Source organism: Vidua macroura, chromosome 18, assembly GCF_024509145.1.
Source record: "Vidua macroura isolate BioBank_ID:100142 chromosome 18, ASM2450914v1, whole genome shotgun sequence".
Lineage (NCBI taxonomy): Eukaryota > Metazoa > Chordata > Aves > Passeriformes > Viduidae > Vidua > Vidua macroura.
In genome coordinates, this window is record NC_071588.1 from 3,830,593 (window position 1) to 3,857,941 (window position 27,349).

A 27,349-nucleotide genomic window follows, 5' to 3' on the forward strand; every position below is an offset into this window, starting at 1 on the left:
GAACTGCACGCTGGTTTAATTTTCCATCACATTTTTTGAAAATGAATTCCAAGATACAGTACAGCATCTTTAGTGTTCTACACAAAGCAAGCCTTCAGCAAAAGGTCAGAGGATCTTAATGGTGTAAAAATATATCTTAAATAAAATAGTTTCTCTAGGAGAGCAAGCTGTGCTGTACATCTCGAGGTCCTTAGAGTCATTTACAGAAGGCAGAGGCCTGGTAGTTCAATCCACACACTGGAAAAGCGAGTGTACATTCCTGCTACAAAGTCAGAAAAGTCCAAGTTCCAGGTGGTGGGGGCAGATCTCCAAACCCAAGCAGGGGATGCCCAGAGTGCACTAACAGCCCTGTAATTCCAATGAGGAAGTTCAACTCTCTCTGTCCATGCAGCCAGGAAACGGATGAGAACCACCCGCCTTCCCAGGGTCATTCCAGGGACTGGGACTTGTCCCTTTCAATGGGCCAAAAAAAGAACAACTTCTAGCAATAAAGGACTGGCTGTTTCATGCCTGTGTTCCAGGCTGGACCTGCTCAGCCAGAGCTGTTTCAGTGTTCCAAACTAAGGTCATGATTGTTCCAACAAGGATCAGGATCATCCTGTGCCTGGAAAGGCAACTGGGGACTCCCCTGCCATTTTTAACAAAAGATCAGCCTTTAAATGCTCTGATTCTGAGCACAACAGCAACCAGGACAGTCGCTTCTCCAGGGGAAAACTTCCCACCCCGGAGCATCGAGTCTTAGATTCTAAGTGAAAACCAACAAAAAACCCCAAACCAAAGTAGATTTGTGCACAAAATTCCCTTCCAGGACCTGCGTCCCTTTGGGGCAAGTCACACAGAAGCTTTGCCAGCTGAGGTTGTGGATAGTGCCACATTTTGGTGAGCACAGGAACTGGAAGCAAGAGCTGCAGCTCCTGCTGAGGACTCGGTGGAGGGGCAGCGCCTCCGGCTCCGCCGCAGACCCGGCACCGGCAGCTCCGGGAATGTGGGAAGAGTCTGGAAAAGGCTGTGCTTGTCCCTCTCCTCACCTGGCTCTGAGGAGAACAGCTCTGGGGCTCACACCAGCACTGCCAGAGCAGCTCAGGCAGGGGACACACATGCAGCCCGCTCCAGGAGCGCTGGGACGCTGGGAATGCGTTCCCCAACTCACAGATGACTCTACTTAATTTGTAGAAATACCTATAAAATAACCACATTAAACAGCATCCAGAACACAAAACTTTCACCCTTTCTGCCCCACAGGCAGCACAGCAAGCACTGGCCTCTCAAAGGCCACCTTTAAAATTAAGAGAGATCAGAGCAAAGTCCCTTAAAGCCTTTAAATTTCCAGACCATTGGCCTTTAGGACTTGCCTGGTTTCTTACACCACTAAGATGGTTTATTTTCCACACCTCACTCCTTCTTCTTTCCAAACTACAGTTTTACTCCTGCACAGGCAGTTCTGCAGTGTCAGGACTGCACATACAAAAAGGAGATGTGTATAACCTAATTTACACTGTTTATTAAATAACTTCTTAATTGAGAATCCTTTTAATCCAGAAGAACCTGGAGAAGCCTTACACACCGGGCTGAGCCTACTCTACAGCACCCCTGCAGGGAATGGGATGTTGGATATGGACACACCCCACACCCCCCCACCCCAAAACACTCTCCAAGAAAGTCAAATGCATGACAGGAGGGGCTCTGAAAAGGAGGGAAGGCAAAATGGTCACCAAGATCTGCCTAAAAACAGCTAAATAGTGCAGTGAAATGCTTTTAAATACCACAGACACCTCCACTGACTGGCAGCCAGTTTTATGAGCAGCTCTGGAGACAATTTCTAGCTGAGCTTTACTGAGCTGGGTGTTCCCAGCCCGAGTCCCGAGGTGAGCCTGGCCTGCTGCTGGCACGGCCAGTTCCAGGGTGGGAGCAGAGAATTCCTGTTCTCATTTCCCTCTCTTGCCACGGCCTCTCCTGGAGGAAGGTTTGCCCGTGCCTGCTGTGGAGGAGCTGGCAGAAGATGCCACTGCAATGTTGATCTGTCCTTCCTGAATCTCCTGGCGGGTCTCAGCTGGGAGGTGGTTGATTTTCTGTTGTGTCTCCAGGTAGAACATGACATCCCTCAGCTGCTCCTGGATCTCAGAGATCTGCAGGTCCTTCTGCTCACAGGTTTCCTTTAACACCCTCTCCTCCTCCTTCAGTTTGTTCTGCAGCAAGGCCTGGTTTGCTCGCAAGCACTTGTTCAGTTCCTGCTCCTCCTTCAGCTCATTGGAGAGTTTTGCCACTTTGTTGTTCAGCTGGGAACACCTTGCAGAGAGAAGCAGGAGTCAGGACAGCAGCACTGCCCACCAGACCAAACACCACCTCAGCCTGGATAACTGACCCCCAGCCCACCAACACCACCTGGAATTTGGTTTTCCAGCAGAGATGGGCAAGGGGAGGCAATACTAGAAGACTCTGAAATCACCCCCAGGTCAGGCAATTCCATCTCATGCCAAATGCCAACAGCACAGGCAGCAGGCAGGGTGTGCCTGGGAGATGGAACTGACCTTGGACACACATCTGCAGCTTTTGGAATGGGTGCCAAAAAGGGCACAGGGATTACAAGGCACCCTGAGAGAGCTGAGGGCAGTCAGGGGCCTCCTGCCACACTCCCAAGACCCTCAAAATACCACTTTCACTGGGAAGGAAGATGCTCCCACAAAGGTATCAGCCTTGTGATTCACAGACAGGGCTTCCTGCTCCCAACAACTCTGCTTTTGTCCTGGCAGTTTCCTGGCAGCCTCCTCTGCCCGTTTCCCACTCAGGAAGGTGAGCTGCATGGAGCTCAGTGCCTGTGCTCCCTGCTCCAGCCAGGACTGCTGGACAGGCCCTGGGCTGGGAGGAACAGGAACACAGTCCCACCCAAGGATTGCATGGATCCACAATTCCCAGGCTTGAAATCTTTCCTCCAGGCACTTCCCAAGATCTGTGTTTTCCTCTGTGCTGGGTGATGCCCCTGCTGAGCTGCTTTTCATCCCTTTGGATGCACCCACCAAGGGCAGAACCGGCTGGCATCTCCCTCGGAGCAGGGAGAGGAAGGATCCCTGAATGCTAAACATGCAGAGTGTGGAAAGGGAGCTCATGGCCCCAAAGCTGGGCTCACTCAGACACTTCCCATTTGTGAACACCTACAGAAATCAGAGCTTTTTTTAAAGCAAGCCATGTTCTCAGTATTGCAGCTTAAACAGCTCAAACCCCAAGAATAGCAGGGTTTTTTTTTTTTTTTTTCTTTTTGGATGTCAGTGCACGGTGTTTTAATGGCTGCATGGAACTAAACCTGGCAGTGGTACCCACTTCCTCTCCACTGACTGCTTTTCTTTGAGCAAGTCATTGAGCCGCTGTTCCAGACTGTCACACTTCTCAATGGTCTCTTTAAACTTGGTCTTCATGTTGTTAATCTGTAAAAACAAACACAGGGGCATTTCCAACAGCTCAAAGTCCGCTGCCCTTTCAACACTTGGTTTTCCAGAGCTGTTTCCAGACTTTGACCAATTCCTCTCCCCAGGTAAGGAAAGCTTGGAGCCAAGGCTTTGTTCTGGTGAGGACCCCCCGTGTTAGCCTCGGATCCCAGCCTCCCAAGGAGCCACGTTGCCGTGGAAGCTGCTCCCACAGAACAGCAACTCTGGCTGCAGATCCGTGCCAGGCACTGCCAAAAGCTGCAGCAGCTCCTTAACTTCTTCCTGCCTGCATCCAGCATTCCTTTGGCCACTCTCTTGTGGTTCTGGATCCACCAGCAAACTCTGATTTCCACCTCAAGGCATTACAAGGCTGGGCTTTTGCTCATTTTAAACTAAACCTCAGAGTATGAGTGTGAAGATGAGCAGGGGCTGACTCAGCAGTGCTGTCATAAGGCACTGACCCACTGACACCAATATCTCCCTCCCACAAACACAAACATCCCCTGGCCATGGCCTTCCTCTTCCCTCTGCTGCCCCATTCCAGCTGCTGCTCCTGGAGAAAGCCAAGCTCTCCTTCTCCAGGTGTCAAACCTCCAGCATGAGACTTAAATGAAATTTAGAGTCAGGAATTCTTGTTTCCCTTCTGTTGGTGCCTCCAGCATGCTCACAGGCAGTGGGGCAGGAATTTAATGGAAAATGCTTTCCTGGAGCAGCAGTCTGGACTAATGTAAGTGTCAGCACACATGGATGGAGAGCAGGTTTGAAGCCTTCCAGTCCTCATCAGGGAATGTTGGTGCTGCTGATGGTTAATTTGGGGAAGTAGCCTGAGCACTGATAATGGAATACACTGCATGGTGGCACCAATCCAGACAAGACTTACATGGAACAAGTGCCATGGATAAAATTACTGGGATCTTTAAATGTGAAACCACATTTGAAGCAGGGATCAGAGTGGTTTCATTCTGAAGCTGCTTTGAGGATTGTGTCTCCTGCAAGATGATTTTTTTTATATATTTTTCTTTTATAAGGCCCTCCATAAGATTCCTGGGACTGTTCTTTAGGACAAGGTCAATGACCACCATTTCAACAGTCTCAATTTCTATCTTTACTTAATTGCAGATGCTTAAATGGTTAATTAGAAGTCCTGAAGTAAGTTTAGGACTTAATTCTAAATCCTAACTCACTTTAAACCTGGTTGAAAGGATCTATGTAGAGTAAAAAAGGAGTAGAATATCCTCCCTGGATTTTTCGTGGTGACATTTTGAAGCAGTCCTGCCTGCAGGATGCTTTATAGGAGGAGACTCTGAACTTTTCCCAAAGGGTGATGAGGAGAGAAAAGGGATCAAAAAGAAAGGGCAAATCAATATGCATTTGGAGCAGAGAGACAGTTCCACCTTCTGCAGCTGAGCAAATTAAAGTCATATTGTCTCTGCTCCACCAACATTCCCTGGAGATCCGTGTCGGAGAGACGGATGGCTCCGGGATCCTGCAGCACCACGCGCTGCCTTCCACCACTGCTGCATTTCCCCAGCAGCACATTTAAATCAAGCTGCAATCTTTGTGGCAATCTACCTGCTTCTGCACCACTGAGCAGCAAATTGCTCCCTGGGAGCAGCCAGATAAGGGACAGATCCATCTTGGAGCCAATTTTCCCAGCTGGGAGTGGAGCAGGCTGTGGCAGGAGGCGCCCAGGCTCAACCAGAGATGCAGCAGCTCCTTCTTCTCCCATTTAACAGGGCCAGGACCCTTCCCACAGGCCCAGGGCAGAGCTCACCTCCTCAGCCGTGTCCTTCTCGATCCGGACAATCTTGTTTTCCCAATAGATCCTCTGGGATTCCAGCTGGCTCGTCAGCAAATAGGAATACTACAAACAGAGACACAGAGCAGTCAGGGTGGCCCTGCTGGTTAAGGAGCCCTAAGGGTTCCAATCCACAAGTCAACTGAACCAGATGAAATCAGGAGGTTCTGGACACACAGCCCAGCTGCAGATCCAGCTGATGGCTTTCACCAGTTTGAGTTCCCAATCAAATAATTTTGGGGGATTTTTTTGAAATTAAGGAAAGCCTTTATAGCACAACAAGGATCAAGTGAAAGTATCAAACCAAGAATTGTTTAAGGAGACAGATTTTTCATGGGAATAGCAATAAATGTCTACAGGAAAATAAAGCACCACCCATCCCTGTCCTGAGAGTCTGAGATCCCAAAGGCTGAGGGGAACACTTCCCATCCACAACCCAAACTCCAGTGCAGTAGGATCAATGCACATATCCAGTTTTCCTATAAGGAGATTTCTGGGAAAGCACCCTCAGCTCTCTGTAACCATTCCCAATTACTCTTCTCCAACATGTATGGCCCATTCCAATATCATTTTGATATGTGAACAAGGATCTATGCCCTACATCCCATCTTTTCCCTTTTGATTCTGCAAATGAGTCATGAGAAGGTTGAAAAAGGTGATTACTCCTTTTCATCAAGCTAATAAGCATCAAATTAGGCATTCACTAGAGAATTAAACATGCACAGAGCCTTGATCACTCTCAGTAATTTCCGAGTGCCAAAACACTGCCAAATTCATTCTCTCTTGAAATATTTCAATCTCATTAGACAGAGAGATCTTACATGCTTCAAGCAACCACCTCACAGAAAAAAAGGGTTAAAATTAGCTGGTTTAACATCCAAGTGTTAATCAGAAAATTCACTGAAAAGCAACCAAATATTTATGTGAGCAATGAGCTCCTCCAGTCTGGTCTCTGTGGGCTGTTCCTCCTCACAAACCCTCATGTCTAATGCGGCTGAAATCGTGCTGCAGTGGCTGCTCAGTGAAGCAGGCATTTCAAGCTCCTCTCCTTTAGTTAGGAGAAGCTGGGCAACAGGTACAAAAAATAAATAAATCATTATCTGTTCAAGGGAAGGGAACAGAACAGGGCTGGCATCAGACTGTCAGCTCTCTGCGCTCGCCAAGGTGAGCGCACAGCTGTGGATTCCTGCATCCTCGTTCAGTTTGGGAGCTAAACTACCCAAACTGACAGTTCCACACAGGTCATGGCTCTGAGCCCAAGCCACAGATCCACTAGGAAGGGTCTGGGGAGTGACTCAGACCCTCTCCTCCCTCCGGTGCCCCCTGTTTGCAGCAGCACAAGCAGCTCTGCTTCAATCACCAGTGACCACAGGACGACACTGCAGCCAGCTCACACTGCGCTGCATCGGCTCTGCAGAGCCAGGGAGAGGCTTAAAAAAAATGATTAAAAAAAAAAAAAAGCAGTAAACCCATCCTGCTCCTGCCTGGAGACAATTCCAGGCTGGGAGCAGATCTGCTGCCTCAGCTGATGGGATTGAACCGTGGTTGTGGTGGGGTTGGAAACATTTCCACAACGCAGAGTCCAACAAGTGAAAATATTTACCTCTAATTGTAAGGCATCAATTTTCTCCTCCTGGCACATATCCCCCTCACACTCGTACTGAACTAGCTTGCCATCCGTTTTGCTTGCCACCAGCCGATGGACATAATTGTCTGAGGAGAGAAAATCATGGGCACTCAGATCTGAGGAACCCCAATCATGGAGCACAATTAAACCACCCAGACCCTGCCCCTCAGCGAGGCACAAAGCCAACACCACCTGCATTTGCTCTTTAGGAGATTTTTCCCAGCCACCTTATGGGGTATTTGGAAAAGATACCTTATGGGGTATGATGGAAAAGGAGTAACAAACATTCCAGGGACGCTGTGGGACCGCCCCGGTTTGTGACCGAGTCACCTTCCCCCTCCTCCAGCCCCAGGAAGCTGCACTAGAGCAGAGATGGCTGCTCCCCAAAGTCAGGGATTAGCCCAGACACAAGCTCCTCCGTGCCCAGCACGCTGTGCCTCAGTGAGCCCCTGTCCCCCAGGGCTGCAGGCTCACCCCCGGCGTAGTCCCAGACGCGGTGGTTGGTGAGCTGCATGGCGTACGTGTGCTGCGTCTCCTCAAAGTGCTTGTAGGCGTGGCGGCTCACGTAGCGCCCGCAGCCGATGTGCCCGCAGATCAGACAGATCCACAGGTTCTGCAACACAAGGGGCAGCTCTGGGGGGCAGCTCTGGGGGCAGCAGCACCCCGAGACAGCGTGACCACCCCCCACTCCAGTCACAGCCTCAGGAACGAGCAGTGTTTGCTTTCCCCCTCAGCTGGAAGGCCAAGGAGAAGGGGGCTCTGCCCATCAAAGGCAGTTACACCCCTGCAGGGGCTGGACACATCCCACCCAGATGGGAGAGTGGCCTTGGCTAAGGAATGAGGGATCTCAGCAAGCTCTGGAGGGCACAGACTGGAAGGGCCACCACCATCAGGCTGGTTTAGCTCCCTGCTGTCACACTGATCTTTCTAAGAACCACAGAGATTCATCAGACCAGGAAACCTGTGAGGTGACATCCCTTCCCAGCACTGATGCAATTCAAAAGGAAAGCTGATACCCCACTGGCTGGTAAAACCAGCCCGAAATCAGCCCAAGAATAAGCCCCAAAGCAACCCAAGCAGCTGTGCAGTCAGATCTAGGCCAGATCTCACCTTCCACCCACCTACTTACTTCTTGAACTCCACACTCAAAACACTTGTTCTCTTCCACAGGCTCTGGAGTCTGGCAGTACCTGCACACAGGGCACCTGGAGGGCAACAAGAATGTCATGAGACACAGGGAGCAACATCTTCACATTCCAGTCATTGAGAAGAGAGCCAGAGAGCTCCAGGGAAATGCCTTGTGCAGCAGGATGTTCCCTGTATCACCCATGAGCTCACATTTACCCCACCTGAATTCATTCTACACTAAGTTACTGGTTTTAAGCTGGTGACAGAACAAAGAACAGTTCTCCCAAAGCCACTTCACCTGGATTTGGTTTTGGTGCCATCCAAGGGGTTTACACAGAAGCTACACACTGAGGAAGGGCATTGGAACAACACACTGCTGGGGACAGCCAAGTGACATTCTGCAAACACCCCTCAGTCCTTAAAACAGCCCTGAGCAGATGCTTCGATCCCACCCCAACCTGAACGATTCAATCTCAGCTCTCCCAGGAAGAATATCCCATAATTATACCCTAAAAGAATCAGTAGCAGGAATCCCTTTTGGATCTACCAAAGATCCAGATGTTTCATCTCTTTTGGAACTCCCTCAGTGCTGCCACAAAGACACAACACCCCAGACCAGAAGGAAGCTGTGTCCAGCCCTGGAGCAGCAGCAGCTCAGCTCAGGAATGGGATAACTGAGGCTGCTGCCAGGACTGTTTATTTTTCATTAGCTGCCAGGTAAGCCCCAGAAATCTCCCAGGGAAGAGGCAACTGGGCTGCAGTCAGTTCCTATTCAAATTCAGGCACCTGCAGCCTCTGTGGTGCCTGAGCAAGGAGAACAGAGGTTTTCCTCTGTCATTTCTTTAGACTGGGAGCATAAGTTCTGCTTAAACTGTATATTCCATATTTAATGGCTATTTGGGATCTTGCTCCTGTGCTGGCCATGCTCCACTGCCCCAAATTTCCACTGGCTTGGATTTATGGAGCAAAGCAGCCCTTCAGCCTGCACATCTCCAAATCTGATTTATCTCCCTGAGTTCTGTTACTCTGCCTTGGGAGTGATAGATCACAGAGAGCTACAATCTTCCTCACATTCCATCAGAGAATCCAGGAGTTGGGACAGCAGGGAGGGAGCAGCCACAGGGAGGATCTGCAGCCTCCTGCTGCAGTGTCTGTGCCTGCCTGAGGTGCAGCAAACCAGGAAAGTGTCCAGAGGAATGGCAAACACACCCAGCTGACAGCAGCACTTGGGGGCTCCAGGTACACCAAAATCCCACTCCGTAGGGATTTGGGAAGCTGGGAGCACCAAGAGGAAAGGGTCAGTGGCAGCAAGGACAGCTGCTTTAAGGAGAGACACGGGTCCAGCCCCCAGCCTGCCCAGTCCCATGGAAGGTCTCCCTGTGCCAGGGACACGACTTCCCATCGCTCACCTGGAACAGCAGGCGCCTCCCCTGCCTGATCTGCTGAGCTACCTTGTCATCATCCCTTCTTCCCCTGCCTTCCCCTTCCCAGTGTGCCCCTGCACACCTCCTCTTCCTCCCCTCCCAGCATCCAGGTAGGAGAGAAGGCTGCAGGGCTCCCCACAAGGCCCCTCAGCTCCAGCAGATCCATCTGCAATGCCAAGGAAGGGCCTGGCCGAGCTGCCAAGGCTGAGTGAAGCAGGGCTGTGTGTGCAGCCAGGCCTGTTTAGCCCAGCACTTTTCTCCTAGAGTATTTTGAAATAATCAGCATTCCCCTACAAGTCCCTCCCTGCCTCAGCAGCGAGGCCCCTGGGAATCATTGTTCAATTACTTTTGGCGGGGAGATTTTTCTCTGGGAGCCCCTTAATGGGAAAAACCGAGCATCAGGACTTGCAGTAATTCCTGCCCCCACAGTGACGAGCAGAGCTTTGTAAGCACAACCCCCAGCACTCCCAGCAGGGCCTCAGAGGTGGAAATAAAGCCCAGGCTCTCACGTGGTGTCCTCCCAGCGCTGCAGGCACTGGCTGTGGAAGCTGTGGTTGCACAGCGTGGTGAGGATCCCGTTCACAGACTCATCCATCCTCTCCAGGCACACGGTGCACTTGGGCAGCTCTGTCAGGTCCATCACGGGCAGGCTGGCCCCCTGCAAGCACCAGGCACAGAGAAACTGCTCAGCACCTTCCCAGCACCAGCAATTAACTCCAACTTCCCATCACTGCTGGCACCAGGGTTCAAAACCATGACACAGGAACGCTGTGAGGCCACACAGTAGTTGGGAACTTATTGCACAGATAAGAAAGTGATCCTAAACATTCAAAGGGCCACAGCCAGGGCTCAGTGAAGGGGCTGCACCTGCAACCAGCCCCATTGTGCTCTGTGGATTCCCTAAATTATAACCCAAGGCAGGTTTAGGCCACAGCTGAGGCACAAAGTCCATGGAGTCACCACACAAACTCTTCCAAGGACCACTGGAATAGGAAATGGAGGTGGGGATGATGCATTAAGGCATTTTTGCTGTTTATTCTTAAAAAAAAATCCTGTTAAGACCTTCTGAAGTGCAGGGAAAAAAAAAAAAACAAACCAAACTTACATCTTCTGACTTGAAGACTTCAGCCCTTTCCACATAGACGAGCTGGCAAACGTCCTCCTCGATGGAGTTGAACTGCCGGCCATTGCAGGCCATGTAGAAACTGTCCGCATCAGCCTGGGCACAGAGCAGGGGAAATTGGTTACAAACAGGAAAATCCCAGCTCACCCACCCAAGGGAGAGGAGGAGAAGCCTCCCATATCCTCCCTTCTTCCCTGGAACGCCAGAGGAGGGGTTCAGCCAGCTCCAGGCACTGCATTTTGGTGCTGGGTTTGGCATCACCTCTGGAAGTCACAAGTGAAGTTCAGGGCAGTGACACTGACATTGGAGCACTCAGCAGGCATTGGGGATTCCCCTTCAGCACCTGTTTTACCCTTTGCTGGCAATTTCAGTGCATTTGCAAAGCAAATTTGCTCTCTGCAAAATGTAAGAGGGCCACATTGCAGGTTGGTGTCAGTTTAACTGTGGGACAGAATCCATTCATCACTCACAGTCCAGGCACTTTCCAGGGCAAAAGAGGCAGAACTGACCCAAAACCTGCCAAATCCATCATCTCTTTTCCCTCAGGAGCTCCCCAAACCCCTTCTCCACAACCACCAATCAGCTGAATGTCACATTCTCACTCTCCTGGTGATTCCAGGCATAAAGAACCTGGAGATTTGTTTTGCTACCTGCAGGCACAGCCATTAGGGGTCAACAGAGCTTCAGGAAATTGCCTGAGAAACAGGAATTTCAGGGTGAACTGAGCAAAAGTTTAGGGATTTGCTGCAAGGTTAGCATTAAATATTTGCTTGAGTAATTTAATGGAACAAGAGATGTAAAACCATCTTTGTAACTACTGCAATTAGCACAAAACTCACACAAATCCTCCATCTGCACAAAGGGCTTGGGGAAATCTCTCAGGCAGAATTCACAGCTGGGGGAAACCTCTCCCTGAACCCCAAAATAAATCATGTGCAGCTCGGAGAAGAGAATGTCCAAGTGAAAGGGTCTACACAGGAAACTGAGGGGGAATTTAAAGTCCAGTCCAAGGGGCCTGAAGGAGCCCCTTGTTATCTGTGTTATCTGGGTACAATTCACCCCCAGGCTCTCAGACTGGGGGGCTCTGTTCTTTCCACACTGGCAGTGGCTGTGAAACCATCCAGCTCCTCAGAAAAGCAGGAAAATCCTTTCTTAAAACAAAGGGAGCTCCCCTGGCTTTTTTTTTTTTTTTTTCTGTTCAGCACAGCACAAGACACTGAACAAGCTGAGAGATAGCAGAGAACTCTGGAAGTGGACTAATTTTTGAAAGATATCCTTCCAAAAGAACAGTACAGCCAGAACATGGCATCCACAGCTTCCAGGTGCAGGACTAATCTCAGCAGGAATTCTCTGGGAAGGAGCACAGGGCTGTTTCTCCATGGGTAAGTGCAAGCCTGGCTCAGAGCTGCCCAGTGAAGCCACCCAAGCCTCCAGATCAGTGACTTGGTGTGACATTCCTGCAGCCAAGCAATGCTGGAAGCACCTTACCTGGGAGCTGAACTTGATGAGCACCATGTACTGGTTTGGGGTGGAGTCTCTGATGATCTTCATGTGCTCAATCACTTCGTAGAAGGAGGCCACAAACTTCATGAGGTCGTGGCTGGTCATGGTGGCGGGGACAGTGAGGATGCAGAGCATGGCGCTGCGCCGCACGTCCTCCTTCAGGGACGTCATCTTGCTGGGGACACAGCAGGGACACAGCTGTGCCTCACCTCCCGGGGCAGGGCACAGCTGGACACACAGCTGGACACACAGCTCCAGCCACACAGTCACAGCAGCTCTGCTGTCAAACCTCAACCCTCTTTTGTCATCAGTGGGGAGGAGGCAGGGGCTGTGGTGAGTGACCACAAACAGACATCCTTTAGCCAAGGATGAACCTGGGCAGCTCCAAGAACAGTGGGATTTGCCAGGAATAGTTTGACACCTGTTTTTCTATAAAAACAGCTGAAGTTGGCAAGCCCCAGATGTTCAGCACTAGTCCTAGAACAACTGAGCAATGTTTGTTACTACTGCCAATGCCCATTTAGTGGCTCTGGGTCTCCTTTCTTCCAGGAAGACCTGAAATGGGAGTTCTCACACAAATTATAGGGGAGTGGTGTGGAATTGGAACCCCTGGAATACAGCATGAGATCTCCTGCCTCACACAGCTCCCAGACCTGTCCCCAAGGCCCCAGAGATCACTATTCAATTGTGGGATCCCTTGGAAAGCTGCTTTCAAATGTCTTTTTTTTTTTGAATCTGTGTTTGTCTTATACTCTTCACAAGCCCTCAACACCCCCAGTGTCACCCACAGCTGTCACAGGTGTCACCCTGTGACAAGCTCCACCATTAACACCAGTCACTCTCTTCATTCCCAGGAGCGAGTCACCCTTCCTGTTTGTCCCCACTCAGGAGCCACAGCCCCAGGGTGGCCAACTCACCCTCCCATTCCCACCTGAGCTCGCGTGAATCAGGACTTCTTACTTTGTTTTGTACAGGTGCATAATTCCATGAACGATTTCGACCGAGGGGTTCCCGCTGAAGAAGGAAATCTGGTCTGGGAGCTGCTTGGAAGGCGAGTCTGGAGCAGCCTCACACTCCTTGCTTTGATCCTCCTGTTTAGTTTTGTCCTCAGCTGATGCAGCCTCCGAGGATTTTCTTCCCTCCATGGCAGCTTGTGCTTCATCTTTCACAAAGGCAAAGTTTCCCCTTTACTGAGGGGAAGGGACCACCCGGATCACCCAGTGCAGCCCCTGGTCCTGCACAGACACCCCAACAATCCCAGCCTGGAGCTTTGTCCAAACTCTCCCGGAGCTCCGGCAGCCTCGGGGCCGTGCCCACTGCCTGGGCAGTGCCCAGCACCCTCTGGGGGAGAACCTTTCCCTGATCTCCACCCTAAACCCCCTGACAGAGCCCCAGCGACTCCCTGGGTCCCATCCCTGTCCCAGAGCTCGGGGCTGCCCCTCGGGAGGAAGCTGCGGATCGGGATGAGGTCAGCGGGCAGTGCCCCAGGAGTGCCCGGCTCTGCCGCGGGCATCCCTGTGTCCCCCCGCATCCCTGAACTTCTCAGCCTGTTTCCCAGCTGCAGGGCCCGCTCCGGCCCCGCAAGCCCCCCACCACCCGGGCCCCCCCGCCCTGCCCGGCCGGTGACAGCACCGGGACACTCTCCCCCACCACGGGGCCGCCAGCGGCGAGCCCAAACCGCCCCCGGTGCCCGCGGCCGGTACCTGCCCGCGGCTGGATGGTCTCGATGATCACGTCGGTCATCTCCCGGCGGCCCAGGTGCTGGTGCAGGATGGCCGCCCGCTCCCCGGGGCCCTTCCCCTCCAGGCAGGCGGGCACGGCGGCGGGCGCCGCGCCGGTGCTCTCCGCTGCCATGTCCGGAGCTGCGGGGACAAAGCAGGCGTTGGGACGAGGCGCCGTGCGCGGAGCCGCGGGAGCGGCAGCACCGGGACGGCCCCCGGCGGCAGCTGCGCGGTGCGGAGCGGGCCCGGCCGCGCTGCCCCGCGCCCCGCCCGTGCCCCCGGCGGGGGGAACCCACCGGCCGCGCTGTAGGCGAAGCCCGCGGGCAGCGGGGAGGTCCCGGCCAGCTCCAGCCGGATGACGACCAGGGACACGCTCATGGGCTCCGCGGGGCCGCCGCCGACCGGGACCGGGACCGGCGCCGCTTCCGCCTCCCGCACCTTTCCCCTCTGACCCCGTGACGTCACGGCTCGGTGACGTAGCGGGCGGCGGCGGCTGCGGCGGCGGCCGCGCGCGGGGGGCTGCGAGGGGCGGCCGCTGCTTCTCGCGAGAGTTCGAGGTACGTTCTCGCGAGAGCGGGAGCCTTGCCCGCTGCGGGCGGGCCGGGAGGTGCGAGGGGTCCCGGGATCCCTGAGGGGAGAGACCCCCGGGATCATCGGCCTGGGAGGTGTGAGGGTCCCGGGATCCCTGAGGGGAGAGACCCCCGGGATCATCGGCCCGGGAGGTGTGAGGGTCCCGGGATCCCTGAGGGGAGAGACCCCCGGGATCATCGGCCCGGGAGGTGTGAGGGGTCCTGGGATCCCTGAGGGGAGAGACCCCCGAGATCATGGACCCATGACCCATCCCCACCTTGTCACCAACACAGAGCTCCCAGTGCCACATCCAGGCCTTCCTTGAACACCTTCAGGGATGGGGACTCCAAACCTCCCCAGGCAGTTCCAATCCCTGACCACCCTTTCCAAGAAGGAATTCCTCCTGATGTCCAACGTGAACCTCCCCTGGCACACCTCGAGGCCGTTTCACCGTGTTGTGTCCCTTGTCCCCTGGGAGCAGAGCCCGACCCTCACATGGCTGCAGTCACTGATGATGATCAGTAATTAGTGCATGTTAGTGATGGGCGACCCCGTTGTGCCCAGCCCTTGAAGGGGTGTGGACCCTGTGTAAAGCCCCATTTGGGGGTCCCTGGTTTGGCTGGGACACTTGAGTGGCTGCCCAGGTGGAGCCACCATCCCTGGAACTGTTCAGAGCTTGAGCAGAGGCAGCCCTGGGCCCAAGGGTTTGGTGGACCTGGGGAGGCTGATTTGAGGGAGGTCTTCTCCAACATTAACAATTCCATGATTCTGTGTGCATGAATAAACATTTCCCCTGTAGTTCTACAGCTGTGCTCCAGCCTCTCCCCGGCTGAGGTGTGAGTTTCCCTGGCCCCTGCCGTGGCTCCCAGCATGTACCTGAGGGGCGCTGCCCGTGCCCAGAACCTTCTGTGTGCCGGGATCCGGCGGCTCCCGCTGATCCCGCAGCACTCCAGAGTCTTCTCTTACAAAGCCGTGGTCTTTGAGGAGAGCGGGGTGCTGCTCCCAGCCCCTCACAGGACAGCCACAGGTGTGTATTCCCATTCCTGATCCCACACAATCACAGAATGGCCTGAGCTGGAGGGAGCCTCAAGGATCATCATCCATTCCTGGCCCTGCACAGACACCCCAGCAATCCTTACCCTGTCCCTGAGAGCAGTGAACAAATTCACCCAGAGCTCTGGCAGCCTCGGGGCCGTGCCCATTCCCTGGGGAGTCTGGGCAGTGGAAATATCTTGGAAAGAACCTTTCCCTGATATTTCAGCCTAACTGAGCCCTGGCACAGCTCCAGCCCTTCTCCTGATCTGGTCCCTGGTCAGCAGAGCTCCTCTTGTTCCTGTGCATGGAGGGAAGATAAATTTCAGGTGCCTCTTTCAGCTGGCTCTGGTGAGACACCCAAGAACTTGTGATGGTGGGACCTGTTGTGCCATCAAAAGTCACAGAGGTAACAGTGACCGCCCTGAACCCCCCGGTGACAAAACTGTCCTGTAGTGCCACCACCTGATGCCACCCAAGGCTGGTGCAGTCCTTTAGGAATTCTCCACACTGAAAACAGGGATGAGGTGCTGCAGTTCCTGGAATGCCCAAACTCTTCCCTCTGTGCTGTGTCAATCACCCCAGTGCAGCCCATCATTCTCACGGTGCTGGGCCCTGTATCAGCCTCGGAGGGACTCCCAGCTGATTTCCCAGTCTGCTGATGCTCTTTCCTGGCTTCCCTGCTGTTCTCCATGCAGACTGGGAGGCCCGGAGCTGTATTCCAGCCGGCACCATCCAGCAAGCTGCACTGTCTGGAGGGGAGAACAGCCTCTCTCTCCAGTATTCCAGGGGAGAGCTGACAGCTGTGGAGTTCCTGCAGGAATTGGGACAGCAGTGCTTTGAGATTGTAAGCCAACTCCCCCCTGCTCTCCTTGTGCTTCCTGACTGCATGGAAACAGGTCCAGTGAGGAAAGAGGAGATTTAAAAAGAAATTCTGTGGTTGAAAGGTCTGGATTTTCCATCTAGGAAGCATTGCTGTCAGAGCAGGGCAGATTTTCACCATTATCCTGGTGCCTGGGCAGGCAGACAGATTAATTTGCCTTAATTTCCTACTGGAATAAAGTATTTTTTAAACATCTCAGTCTAAAATGCAGATTCCTTTCCCACCTGCTGAGCTGTCAACTGCCTTGATCCCATGGCAGGCACAGTGCCAGCGATTTCTCTTTCTCAAAATCAGTCCTTTATCTCTGCTGTAGAATTAGGAATGTGAGAACATTTGTTTATTTGGGCAAAGCAATTTAGCTGAGAGATTCCCTGCCTGCCTTCTGCTGCCAGAGGAAGCAGGACAGCAAAATAAGATGATCAGGCAACATACCTACCCAAGCACGCTTATTTTCACCCCATTTCTGGCCCATTATCACTCTTGGGGTTTCTCTGTTTCTCAGGCAAATGTCCGTGTTCCAGTGCACTCCTTTCTCTGGGATTTAATCCGAAAGGAGATGATAAAACAGCTCCCCATAATGGCAGAAGCAGCTCAGTGTATCCGGGCAGAAGGGCTTAAGACAGCTCTGCTGAGGCACAGCTTGTGCCTGGGGGATGGAGAGAGGCTCCTGCCCCTGGACCAACAGCACTTTGATGTGGTAAGTCTGGATGGATCCCAAGTGGGGCTCTGGCCCTCCACCTGTGAAAGCAGCAGTGAAATTCTTTAAGTGCAGGTAGCAGATGAGCAGCAGCACGCTTTGGTTGACATCAGCCTGGGAAAACATTTCCTGACACAATTCCTTGTAGGCACTTGGAGAGGGGCTGAGTGACATTTGCAAATCCACTGCAAAGTGCCCACACAACCACGAGTCTCTGTGTAACAGGCACAGGCAGTGATGGAGACAGAGGACTTGGAAGCTGGAACACCAGACTAGAAATAAATGTTATTATTCAGTGCCCTGCCTGCTTTAAAACAAACAAACAAACAAACAAAAATAAGCTTTAAAAGAGTAAGTACTCTTCAAAGAGCCCATGCACCCCCTGTACAACAAAAAAACACTACCCCAACATGCTGACCTGTGTGAGATGAGGAGCAGATGCTCCTCTCCCAGCAGAGTCTCCTTTCCCAGCACACTTCACCTTTGCAAAAATGACACAGATTAGCAGATTAGATGACACATGAACCTCGAGGCTCCAATACCCACAGCCTCTCCAGTGTGTGCTGCTCCTGGAACAGGAGCAACAGCCCTGCGCAGCAATTAGTGGGGGAAAAATAATTGAATGTGGGTTTCCATTAGTACTGGCTTTATATCCATCCAATGGATTCATTGCTGTTCCTGGAGTGTTACCAGAGCAGGGGAATGGCTGCTTGGATTGTTCATGGTTGTGAGGGCAGTGGGAGTGTTCAGACACTGAGTCAATGCTTTTTTGATCCAGATTTTAGGTGGATGGTTATGGTCAGCTGCTGTGGAGGTGGCTTTGGGGTGGCTGGTGGGTGCAGTGGTCAGGATGCTGCTTTTCCAGAGCCTTTGGAAGGTGCTGCCATCCAAGGCTTCCTTGGGCAGCACTGAACAACTGGTCTGGGACCAATCTGGTCTCCCACATCGGGACATCTCATTGGATATCTTCCATCCAAGGACTGGCTCATCCTGTTTGGCTGATTTGAGCTGAGGAGCCATGGCCAAAGCATTTGGCACCCACACAGTCTCTGGAACCACGGCCTACCCAGCTCCACATCCTTTATTTCTCATGTTAATTAGACAGTCTCTTTCCCACCCTCCCATCTCCATTTCCAGCACTGCCCAGATGTTTGTGGTCACAGCAGGCTCATGCATATTCCATCTGTTGTTGCTGTAGATGGTTGAATCACATCAGGAAGGGATGCCCAGGCCAAATCCTGGGATCTACAAGCTGTGCTTGGAGCGCCTGGGTGTCCAGCCCCAGGAGTCCATCCTGCTGGACAGCAGCAGCCAGAACCTGAAGGCAGCAGCCCAGCTTGGCATGAAAACAGTGAAGGTACAAAGTGACACAGCCAGGGTGGGATCTGGGGATGGATTTTGGGTCCAGAAGCTGTTTGGTTTGAACAGCTCAGGATCTCCAAGTGGCAGTGGCTGACTCTTGCCAAGCTTTTTGTTCCAGCCTTGCTTGTCCCTGCAGGATGTGGTGGGGTTAAAGCAGGGATCACTGGCAAAGTCTGCTCTGGGCTGTTTCATTCATGGCTCCAAACCCTGTGTAAGCTCAGGGAAGTCCCTCCTCATTCCTATTCCTCTGTTCCCTATTGGAGAAACAACCCCATCCGTATGGTCGAGACAACCACAGCAGAAAATGAGCCTCAGTTAATGAATTCCCAGAAACTCTGAGGCCTCATGGATGAGTCAGCTGGGGACTGACAGGTTAGCCTCAGGCTTTGGGGTCAGTGAGCACAGGGGTTTTACTTTGGGGACCATTGGGAAAAGGGCAAGAGTGGGACTGGTGGGAAGTGTGACCTCCACTCCCCTGGACTGCACACAGGGAATTCCAGCTCTTATCCCAGCCCAAGCTCACAGTGCCTGTGCCACCATCACAGGTCTCTCCAGGGCAGAGTAAAGGTGGGAAGCTCTGTGTTGGCAGGGAATGACCCATGAATTCCTGTGTGTCAGTGGATCAGTGCTGATGGGCTCACAGATAAATTCATCCCAACCATGCAGGGCTCTGTCTTTCCCAGGAAATTTTGTCTTCTAGCTGTCACCCAGTGCTACTCTCTCCCTCCTGGTTTCAGGTTGATGATCCAAAAGCAGCACTCAAAGAGCTGGAAACCCATCTGGGATTTCCTTTGCAAGGGTTTGTTCCCTATACTCGTTCAGTGAGACCAGGCATGGAAATCCCAAAGGATCGTCTGCAAAAGTACCTTGGAGATGTTCTAGGTGCCCACCCAACAGGTATTGCAGTGGGTTTGGCCCTTCCATCAGAAAACCTGGATATTCTGGTACTATTGGCTTTTTCCTATGACATAGGGACTGAAAAATAATATTAAGGAAAAGCTCGTAATCTCCAAACAAACAGCACAGCCATTCCAGTTTCAGTGATCCATCACTTTCCTAGGATTAAGACACAACATTTTAGGATTTCCTCATTTTGGGAGGGGTTGAGCACAAGTGGCCAAAGGGATGCCAGGAATATTCCTGTCTTGTGAGGCATCTGTGAGCTACTGCCATGTTCCCCAGGGGTTTGGGACACAGAGTGAGATCTCAACCCCATGTGCAGGAAGGGGATGGAAAACCTGGAGAAGTGCTGACCCTCTGCTCCCAACTCCCAGCCCCACTGGAGTTACGGCAGTTTGACCATGGAGAGTCCACCCGGAGCTATTTGGTGAAGTTTGGAGGTCGTTTGCTGGTGCTGAAGAAGGAGGAGGAGCCTCCCTCAGGCCCCCCAGGCCCTTCTGTCCCAAGGGAATACAGGTGAGGGGGTCCTGCTGCAGTTTGCTGTGCCAGAGGAGCTGCCTCAGCACTGGAGGAGCAGGACACTTGGGGAGGATCATTTATGACCTCCCCTTGTTTTCCAGAGTGTGGGATAGGCTGGGGGCTCTGGGCCATGGGAAGATGTGGGTGTGCTCCTTTCACCTCCCCCCAGCCACATAATTTTAGTATATTTAAAGCTGAGCACAGTGATATGGTGCCTCCAACACAGCAGTTCCAGGACTGATTCCCTTGCATCTCTCTCCCTTCCTGGCAGGGTTCTGAAGGCTCTGGCTGAGGCTGGTGTTCCTGTGCCCCCTGTGCTTGCTCTCTGCAAGGACAGAAGGTAAGCCTGTCCCTCAGCTTTCACTCTGTGCTTGACAACTGCAGCCAGATTCCCCCAAAGATGAAGAGAGAAGGAACCAGAGCTCCCAAAGTGCTCTGATCTAATGAACATTTGTGCAGTGTAGGGCTGGAGGAGCATCCAGAAGTTCAAAGAACAGAATCACTTTTATTTGGTTTGGTTTAGGTATGTCCCATTTTAGCAATTAATCCAAAAGTTCTCTTTGAAAAGCACTTATAAAGCAATATTGTAGGGCTTCCTGCTGACTCAGAGTGCTCAGGTTTGCAATAAAGAAAGGATTTTTCCAACTGCCAGACCTCAGACAGCAGTGACAGCAGCAAATCTGTGAGAGGACAGCCCTCAGGCCTGCAGCCTGCTCAGATCTCTGCTGGCTGCAGGACTCAGTGTCTGCACTGCAGCTCGATGTGTGCCCACTGCTCCTGGTGTTTGTGAGCAGCCCGACAGCCCAGCTCACACCCACTGCAGGGAGCAGCTGCTGCTGGAGCCTGGCTCCAGGCTCAGCTTCCTGGGGCTGGAGGGGCCAGGGCTGAGCATGCCACAGCCATGGGCCACAGGCAGCCTGAGCTGGGCTCCAGTGAGCGCCCAAGTGCTGCTGGGGCTGCTCCTCACCTGCCCACACAGGTGAGGCCTGGGGGGCACGTTCAAGGTGCAGGTGAGATCTGGGGTGTAGTAGCAGGATTGACCTCAGCCCCACACATCCCAGTTTGCTTCCCCAGCATCCTTGGCACTCCTTTCTACCTGCTGGAGCACTGTGCTGGCCACATCCACCGCGCCGTGTCCCTGCCCGCGGTGCCGCCGCGCCGGCGCGGGGCCTGGTACGGGGCCATGGCACACGTCCTGGCCAGGATCCACAGCCTGGACCTCGGAGCAGCCAAGCTGCAGGACCTCGGGGAGCACGGTGAGAGGAGCCTCTGGATCCTTCCTTCTCCTGGGTGTCAGCATTTCAAGGGATGGACCAAACTGGGGGCAGGTGGGAAAGTGAAGATGAGCAGTCCAGAGTCTGAATCCTCAGGTGTGGTGGGAGGGTGTGAAGAGCTCTTCCAATCCAGGTTTCCCATGAGTTCCCAAAGTTCTCCTGCCTCCCAGAGCTTCCTGCCATGCCCGTTGCCATCTCTGCCCACTCTTTGCTGCCATCTCTGACCAAACCTCCCCAGGCATCCCCTCCAGTCCCTCTGCAGAGATAGCTCAGCTTCCTGGAGCTGGCGGAGAAGTTACATTTTGTCCAGGATTGGATTCTTTCCTCCTGAATGTTAACTCCAGTGCCCAGTTAAGAATATATGAGACCCCTGGAAATTGCAGTTAAATTCTTGGAGCTTAAATCAGGGTTCTGGATGGAGATCTGCTTGGCTGTTTGACTTTTCTGTTTCTTTTGAAGCCTCTTTGTGCCTTTCCCTGGGAGCCTCTGTTCCTCTGTTCCAGGAAATTACATCCAGCAGCAGGTTGAGACCTGGACAAAGCAGTATCAAGCTGTGGAAACTCACGTGATCCCAGCGATGGAGAGGCTCATCCAGTGGCTGCCTCTGCATTTTCCTGAATCCCAGAAGACAACATTGGTGCATGGTGATTTCAGGTACTGCCCTGGAGCACATCCCAGGCAGGAAAAAAGGACTGAGTGTAAAATGACCCACAAACTCCAAAAGGTGCTGATTGGGCTGGGGCAGCAGCTTCAGAGCAGCCCAAAAGCTGGGTTTTGGGTCACGGTCACATCCCCAGGGAATGAGATGGAGTTTCTTCATCCAGCAGCTGCAAATGCTGGTCTAACACTGGAGGATCGTCAGCTCTTCCTGCAGTACTCAGGACTCAGCCCTGATCTGAGACTCTGACTAACTTGGTTTCATTCTCCAAAGCACAGTTTAGTGCATTATTAACCAGAGAGTTCAATATTGAGTAACCTCCATCCTCTGCTTGCAGAAATTAATGTTTCACTTTGTGCTGCCTTCCAAAGGACTTGTCAATTTTTGAAGAGAGTGAAGAGCACTGAAAGCACCTACTGCTGCTGAGCACTGGGATTTTTCCCTCCTCTGCAGACTTTTCTGATCTCTTTTTCCCTCTGATACAGGATGGACCACCTGGTCTTTCATCCAGACAGGCCAGAAGTCCTTGCTGTGCTGGGCTGGAAGTTTGCCTCTCTAGGAGATCCCATGTGTGATTTGGCGAATAACTGTATGAGCTTCTTCCTGCCAGCCCACTTTGGTGCTCGCAGAGGTACAGAGGGGGCACAGTCACCTTTGGCACACGCAGAGGAACCAGAGTTCAGAACAGATCAGCTCCTGCCCAAGCAGCTCAGCTGGCAGTGGGGCTCAGTGCAGCTGGAAAGGGCTCTGGGTTTGCGTTGTTTTCCCTCTCACTCCAGCTGGGAAGCTGGGCAACTCTTTTGGGTGGGAAAGTTGTGAAGCAGATCAGGACTGCTTTGTGCACTAAGTTATACACTTGTTAGAAAGAAAAATACAGGGTCAAACAGAGAGGTTCCATCATTTAGGAGGGATCTCTGTCAGTCACGGTTTCACCCTAACCAGGAGAACTGCCCCCTGTGCATTTTGGGGCACGGGCTGGTGCCAAACCCCAGAGTTCCATACGGAGCCAGCACTGCAGCCGTGCAGGTCCTGGAGGGTGCAGGTGTCTCCATGGAAGGGCCTGGCTGTGCCACAAGGCTCACACCATCCCATGGGAGCTCGGAGCTGCTCTGGCAGCTGACTCCCTGGTACCTCTTCCCATCTTCCAGGCTTGAGGAAGTGTGACTTGGGGCACCTGGGGATTCCCACGGCAGAGGAGTATTCCCAGATGTACTGTGGCCACATGGGAGTGGAGCGTCCGGAGAACTGGAATTTCTACCTGGCCTTTGCCTTTTTCCGCCTGGCTGTGATGCTGCAGGGACGGCACCGTGGCTCCCTGGCAGGTGAGGAGCCCAACCAGGCCAGCTGTCCCTGACCAGGGGCACAGAGCTGCCTCCCTGCTCCAGCACAGGCCTGTTCCTGCCTGCTGCTTGTGCTGTGGGGTCTTTGCTTTCCTGGGAGAACTGAGCAGAGGCCAAAGTTGGGAGCCCAGAGCTGTGTCCTACAGATGGAGCTCTCAGACCTTCCAGCTCAGCACCAGCCTTTGCCAAGGAACTCACAGGGAGGTGGTGAGAGTTCTCCGTGCTCTGCACACAGCAGGTGTGGCCTTGGAGCCTTTATCAGAATTAAATCTGATGTTATTTTCACATCCCTTAGAGAGGAGTTTCCCCAAGTCCTGCTGGGCTGGCCCAGAGGAGGGCAGGTGATGCTGTTTGGGAGGTGACTACGTAACACAGACTTTTCCAAATAAGTGTCCTGTTCTCTTGTCCCCAGGGAGGCCAGCTCCAGGTGACAGCAGCCCCAAGGACACAGAGTTTGTGGCTGATCTGGCTTGGGATTTTGCCATTAAAGAAGGATTCCGTGTGTTTGAGAACCTCCCCCCCACAAAGCTGCACGTGCGACATTCCAGCACCTGGGCCGGGCAAGGGCCGCTCCTGGGCAGGAGTTACAGCACCTGGGCACGGCCTGGGGCAGCCCCTGTGCCCAGAGTCCCTCTGGTCACTCCTCCCAGCAGCCTGGTGGGGATGGCCCAGGGGCTTTGCTGCAAGATGGAAAATATGGGCATCCAGTGGGGCTTTCTGAGTTCCCATTCCAGAGGGACTCCACGTCCTCTGCCAGAGCTGCAGGTGAGACATCTGTGCTGAAGCTGCTTTGCTGCACCTGCCCCAGGGTGGGGATTCTGGCCTCCAAGTGTCCTGGCTCTCCTGATCACATCAGACATTTGGCATTCCTGGAGCCCAGTGCCTTGGAGGAAAAGAGCTGGGTTGATATGGCTGTAACAGAGTTCATCTCCTGGGAAACAGTGATTTTGGAAGCTGGCACTCCCTTCCAAGAGGAGCAGATTAACACCAGCCCAGCTGTGGTCGCTTGCCCAAGGTCCTGCTGTGTGTACTGATGGCGTGCCCAGAGCTTGGCTGGGCTTGGGCTTTTCAACACTTGCCAGTCCAGGAAGAAATGGTTGTTCCTTACCTTTCCCTGTCCAGGGAAGCCTCACTCCTGTCTCCCTCTGGGAAAGGCTGAGTTAATTCCCTTCACTGTGTCCCTCTGGTGCTCCCTTGGGAGCTCCCTCAGATGGAGCAGGGAGCTGCTTGCACCTCCCCCGCTTCCATTCACAGTGTGAGTGGAAGCAAACAGCCCCACCCTTGGGCTGCGACCAAGATTATATTCTTAATTATTCTAGTGACATTATCAAATTCTAGTGGGTTACTTAACCTCCTTTCATCTGCCAAAAAAAATATCCAGGTGCCCTTCCAAAGTGTTTCCTTGCACTCTGGCAGAAACCAGCAAACGTCAGTGTGTCAGGGCACTTGGCAGCTGATCCACTGAGAAGGTGGAAAGGGCAGGGAAGCAGCAGCTGTGGGGAATTTGGAGGTGCTGAGATGAGCAGATCTCCTTGCCCTTCCTCGAAACACTCATCTTTGCCAAGTCTCCAAACATCAGGATTGCCACACTCTCTCTACTCCATGCCTTGGGCTTGTGGAGATGCTGCTCCTGGTGTGTGGCACCGCAGAGCCCCCTCATCCCTGCCACTGCTCTTTCCCTTGGCATCATCCCTGCACTGTCAGCCTTTGCTGTGGAAGTGTGTTGTGAAAGCCAGGGGAGGAGTTTTGCTGCCTGCAACAGCAGGATAATGCAGAGGACTGTTCCACAGCCACATATTCCCAGCCTGGAAGTGCCACAGTGCTCTAGAGCTGGGCACAGGACCGGGCAAGGGCAAGGCTGCCCTGTGCCAGCTGGCACTGCCAGGGGGAGGTTGATCCCTGGGAGCTTGGCAGCCAGGTGCCCTTGGCTGAGGCATTCCTGGCCGAGCAGGGCAGGATCTCAGCTGACCCTGCCTCATCCCGCACCAGGAGCCAGCAGACTCCACACACTGATCCCACAGGATGCCTGTCCCCACAGCTCTCGGGGAGATCCTCTCCAGAGGAGCAGAGGGAAGCTCAGTTTCTCCTTCAGAGCCATGGCTGGCTGTCAGAGGGGCAGCACCAGGGGCACCAGACCTCTCATGGGTCTCATCCTCTTCCCCCAGGCACAGAGTGCCAGGACCAAGGCAGTGGCACTGATGGTTGCACAGGCCATGGATCAGGGCACCAAGGTGAGCAGATTCCTCAGACTTGAGCCTTCCTGACCCAAAAAGAGCAACACTGGGACCCCCACTGCAGTCTGGGGGCTGTGAGCATGAGGGGTGATGTGTCCTGTCTGCTGTGGGATCCCCAGTGAGGGTGTTTCCCCAGCACTGGGTTGCCAGGACACTTGGAAGCATCTGGGACATTGCTGCTGTCCTGCCCTGGTCCTGCAGCCCTCTGTGTGCCCACACGGGCTCTGCTCTCACTCCCACAGGTCCCTGGAGCAAAACATCTCCACAACGCAGATCCCAGCCCAGCACTTCCCTTGGGCCTGAGCTCCACGTCTGGCTGAGAGTTCACAGGACAGGACTCTCCAAACCAGAGCTGAGCCAGGAGCTGCAGCACTGGGAAACCTCAGATGGGGACCCAAAGGATCCACTCTGGCATGGGAGAGGCCATGCTAAGGGCAGCCTGAGAGCTTCTCAGTTCCAGTGGTGTTTGGTGTTGTCTGTGCTCAGTGCTTTTATTGCCTGGCTCAATACAGGGCCAAGTCCATCCTTGGATCATGAGGCTGCAGAAGTCAGAACTGCAGCAGGGAGAGTTGGTTGGGAGTGACCTGGCTGGGAGTGCATGACTTGGTTTTGGGAATAAAGAGAATGGACCAGCATGTCTCTTGTCCTTCAGCACATCTTCTTCAGCACAGACTCCAGCAACTTGCAGATGCTGGAAGAATCCTTGGTGGTGGAAGGAACTGAATCCAGTCCTCGAGGTCTCTGGATTCAGGGGAGACTCCAGAGCTGAGGCAGCACCTGCCCTGTGGAGCTGGGAGAAACTGGGAGCACTCCATGGTCCCATGAGTGTGGTGGGGTCTCTTTGGGGACCATGGAGGATGCAGACTGGATCAATGGGAGCTTTCAGTGCTTTACAGAGCTAGGGGAGAACTGTGGGAACAACCATGGTAACTTTATGAGCATGAGCAATTAACATGTTATATTAATTATTAAAGTAATGGGTACGGTTCTTTGGATTCTCCTGCTCCTCCAGCGTGGGTGCAGCCTCACAGCCCGTCTGCCCAGGGTGGCCACCAGCTGCCAGCCCTCAGGGGCACCAGGGCTGCTGCAAAGAGCCCTGGGGGGCCGTGCTGGCTCTCAGCACAAGGACCATGAGGCTGTAGGGAAGCCGGTAACCTGAGCCTTGGATTCTCCCAAGCTCCAGGGTGAAATTCCACCTCAACCTCGGGCATTTGGCTCTGCTGTGGAAGGGGGAGGGAGCTGAGCCTGTGTCTGCCCAGCCCAGATATTTGGGATGGTTTCCCAGCAGGCACCTGACTCCTGCACCTCCCACCCCCTTCGGGCAGGCTCAGGGGGCCGAGAGCCGCGTCTGCCCTGGGGGTTTTAGTGCTGCTGGATCTGCCTCCAAGCCCCAGGGGAGGCAAGGGGCTGCTCGAGAGAACCAAAGGCTTTATTTAACACGCACTAGTGCTCAATGCCATGCGTTGTCCATGCCGGGATCAGGCACAGACAGGACACTCATGAGGGCTTAGCCCCGAGCTGGAGCTCAGCGCTGTGGTGCCCTGGGGACACCTTGAGCTGCTCCCTCTGGGAAGCACGGGCACATCTCTGCGGGGAGAACAGCTCTGGCTTCTCCCACGGGCGGTTTAACACGCGCAGGGCTCTAACAGGAGGGAGAACACATCGGAACAAGAAGTCCTTGCGAGTGCCACTTTCTAAAGGGCTGCCCAGGAGCCACTGCCCCGGGAATCCATCACCCTTCAAGGGATATGGGCGGACAAGGATGAGGGAGGCTGAGATCCAGCACAAGAGGATTTCTTTTCAGCTGATCCGGGAAACACACGGCCTAGTCCGTGTCCTGCTGGATAACCTGGGGTAGGTGTTCTGCCTTCTCTGGGCTCTGCTGTTCCTCCCTGCACAACTGGGCTGATGCTCCCCTCTGCTGAGAAATGCCTGGAAGGTGCAAATGCTGGAACCTCCAGCAACACTTTCAGCGACCTGAGTCGTCCAGGACAGTGGGTGAAACTATTCCTGAACTCACATATTCTACAATTTTTCTGTCCATCCCTGTCACCTTTCACAGACTCCTCACTGAGTCTCTTATACAGGGCAATACCACAGGTCATTTTTTTTTTCCCAGAGGTTAAAAATCTCTTTG

At 53.4% G+C, this 27,349-nt stretch overlaps 2 protein-coding genes across 8 annotated transcripts; one reads left to right on the forward strand and one right to left on the reverse strand.

Moving 5' to 3' along the window:
• On the reverse strand, positions 1-14,215 carry BRAP (BRCA1 associated protein). Its single transcript, XM_053994231.1, has 12 exons — positions 14,040-14,215; positions 13,726-13,884; positions 12,983-13,184; positions 12,008-12,197; positions 10,502-10,615; positions 9,906-10,054; positions 7,974-8,049; positions 7,319-7,457; positions 6,821-6,930; positions 5,194-5,283; positions 3,316-3,419; positions 1-2,286 (listed from the first exon to the last, which is right to left on the reverse strand). The coding sequence occupies exons 1-12, from the start codon at positions 14,119-14,121 to the stop codon at positions 1,926-1,928; spliced, it is 1,776 nt and encodes a 591-aa protein (XP_053850206.1). The 5' UTR covers positions 14,122-14,215; the 3' UTR covers positions 1-1,925.
• Positions 14,212-25,847, forward strand: ACAD10 (acyl-CoA dehydrogenase family member 10). 7 transcript variants are annotated; one of them, XM_053994224.1, is made up of 15 exons: positions 14,212-14,300; positions 15,113-15,340; positions 16,044-16,192; positions 16,731-16,925; positions 18,124-18,282; positions 19,025-19,184; positions 19,562-19,703; positions 19,978-20,046; positions 20,781-20,962; positions 21,484-21,634; positions 22,124-22,269; positions 22,787-22,960; positions 23,391-23,743; positions 25,144-25,209; positions 25,455-25,847. In XM_053994224.1, the coding sequence occupies exons 2-15, from the start codon at positions 15,184-15,186 to the stop codon at positions 25,530-25,532; spliced, it is 2,181 nt and encodes a 726-aa protein (XP_053850199.1). In that variant the 5' UTR covers positions 14,212-14,300; positions 15,113-15,183; the 3' UTR covers positions 25,533-25,847. The 7 variants fall into 7 exon arrangements, with proteins under 7 accessions (XP_053850199.1, XP_053850200.1, XP_053850202.1 ...); XM_053994225.1 differs by lacking the exon at positions 14,212-14,300 and adding an exon at positions 14,307-14,408; XM_053994227.1 differs by lacking the exon at positions 14,212-14,300 and adding an exon at positions 14,307-14,350.
• Positions 25,848-27,349: the final 1,502 nt, after the last annotated feature.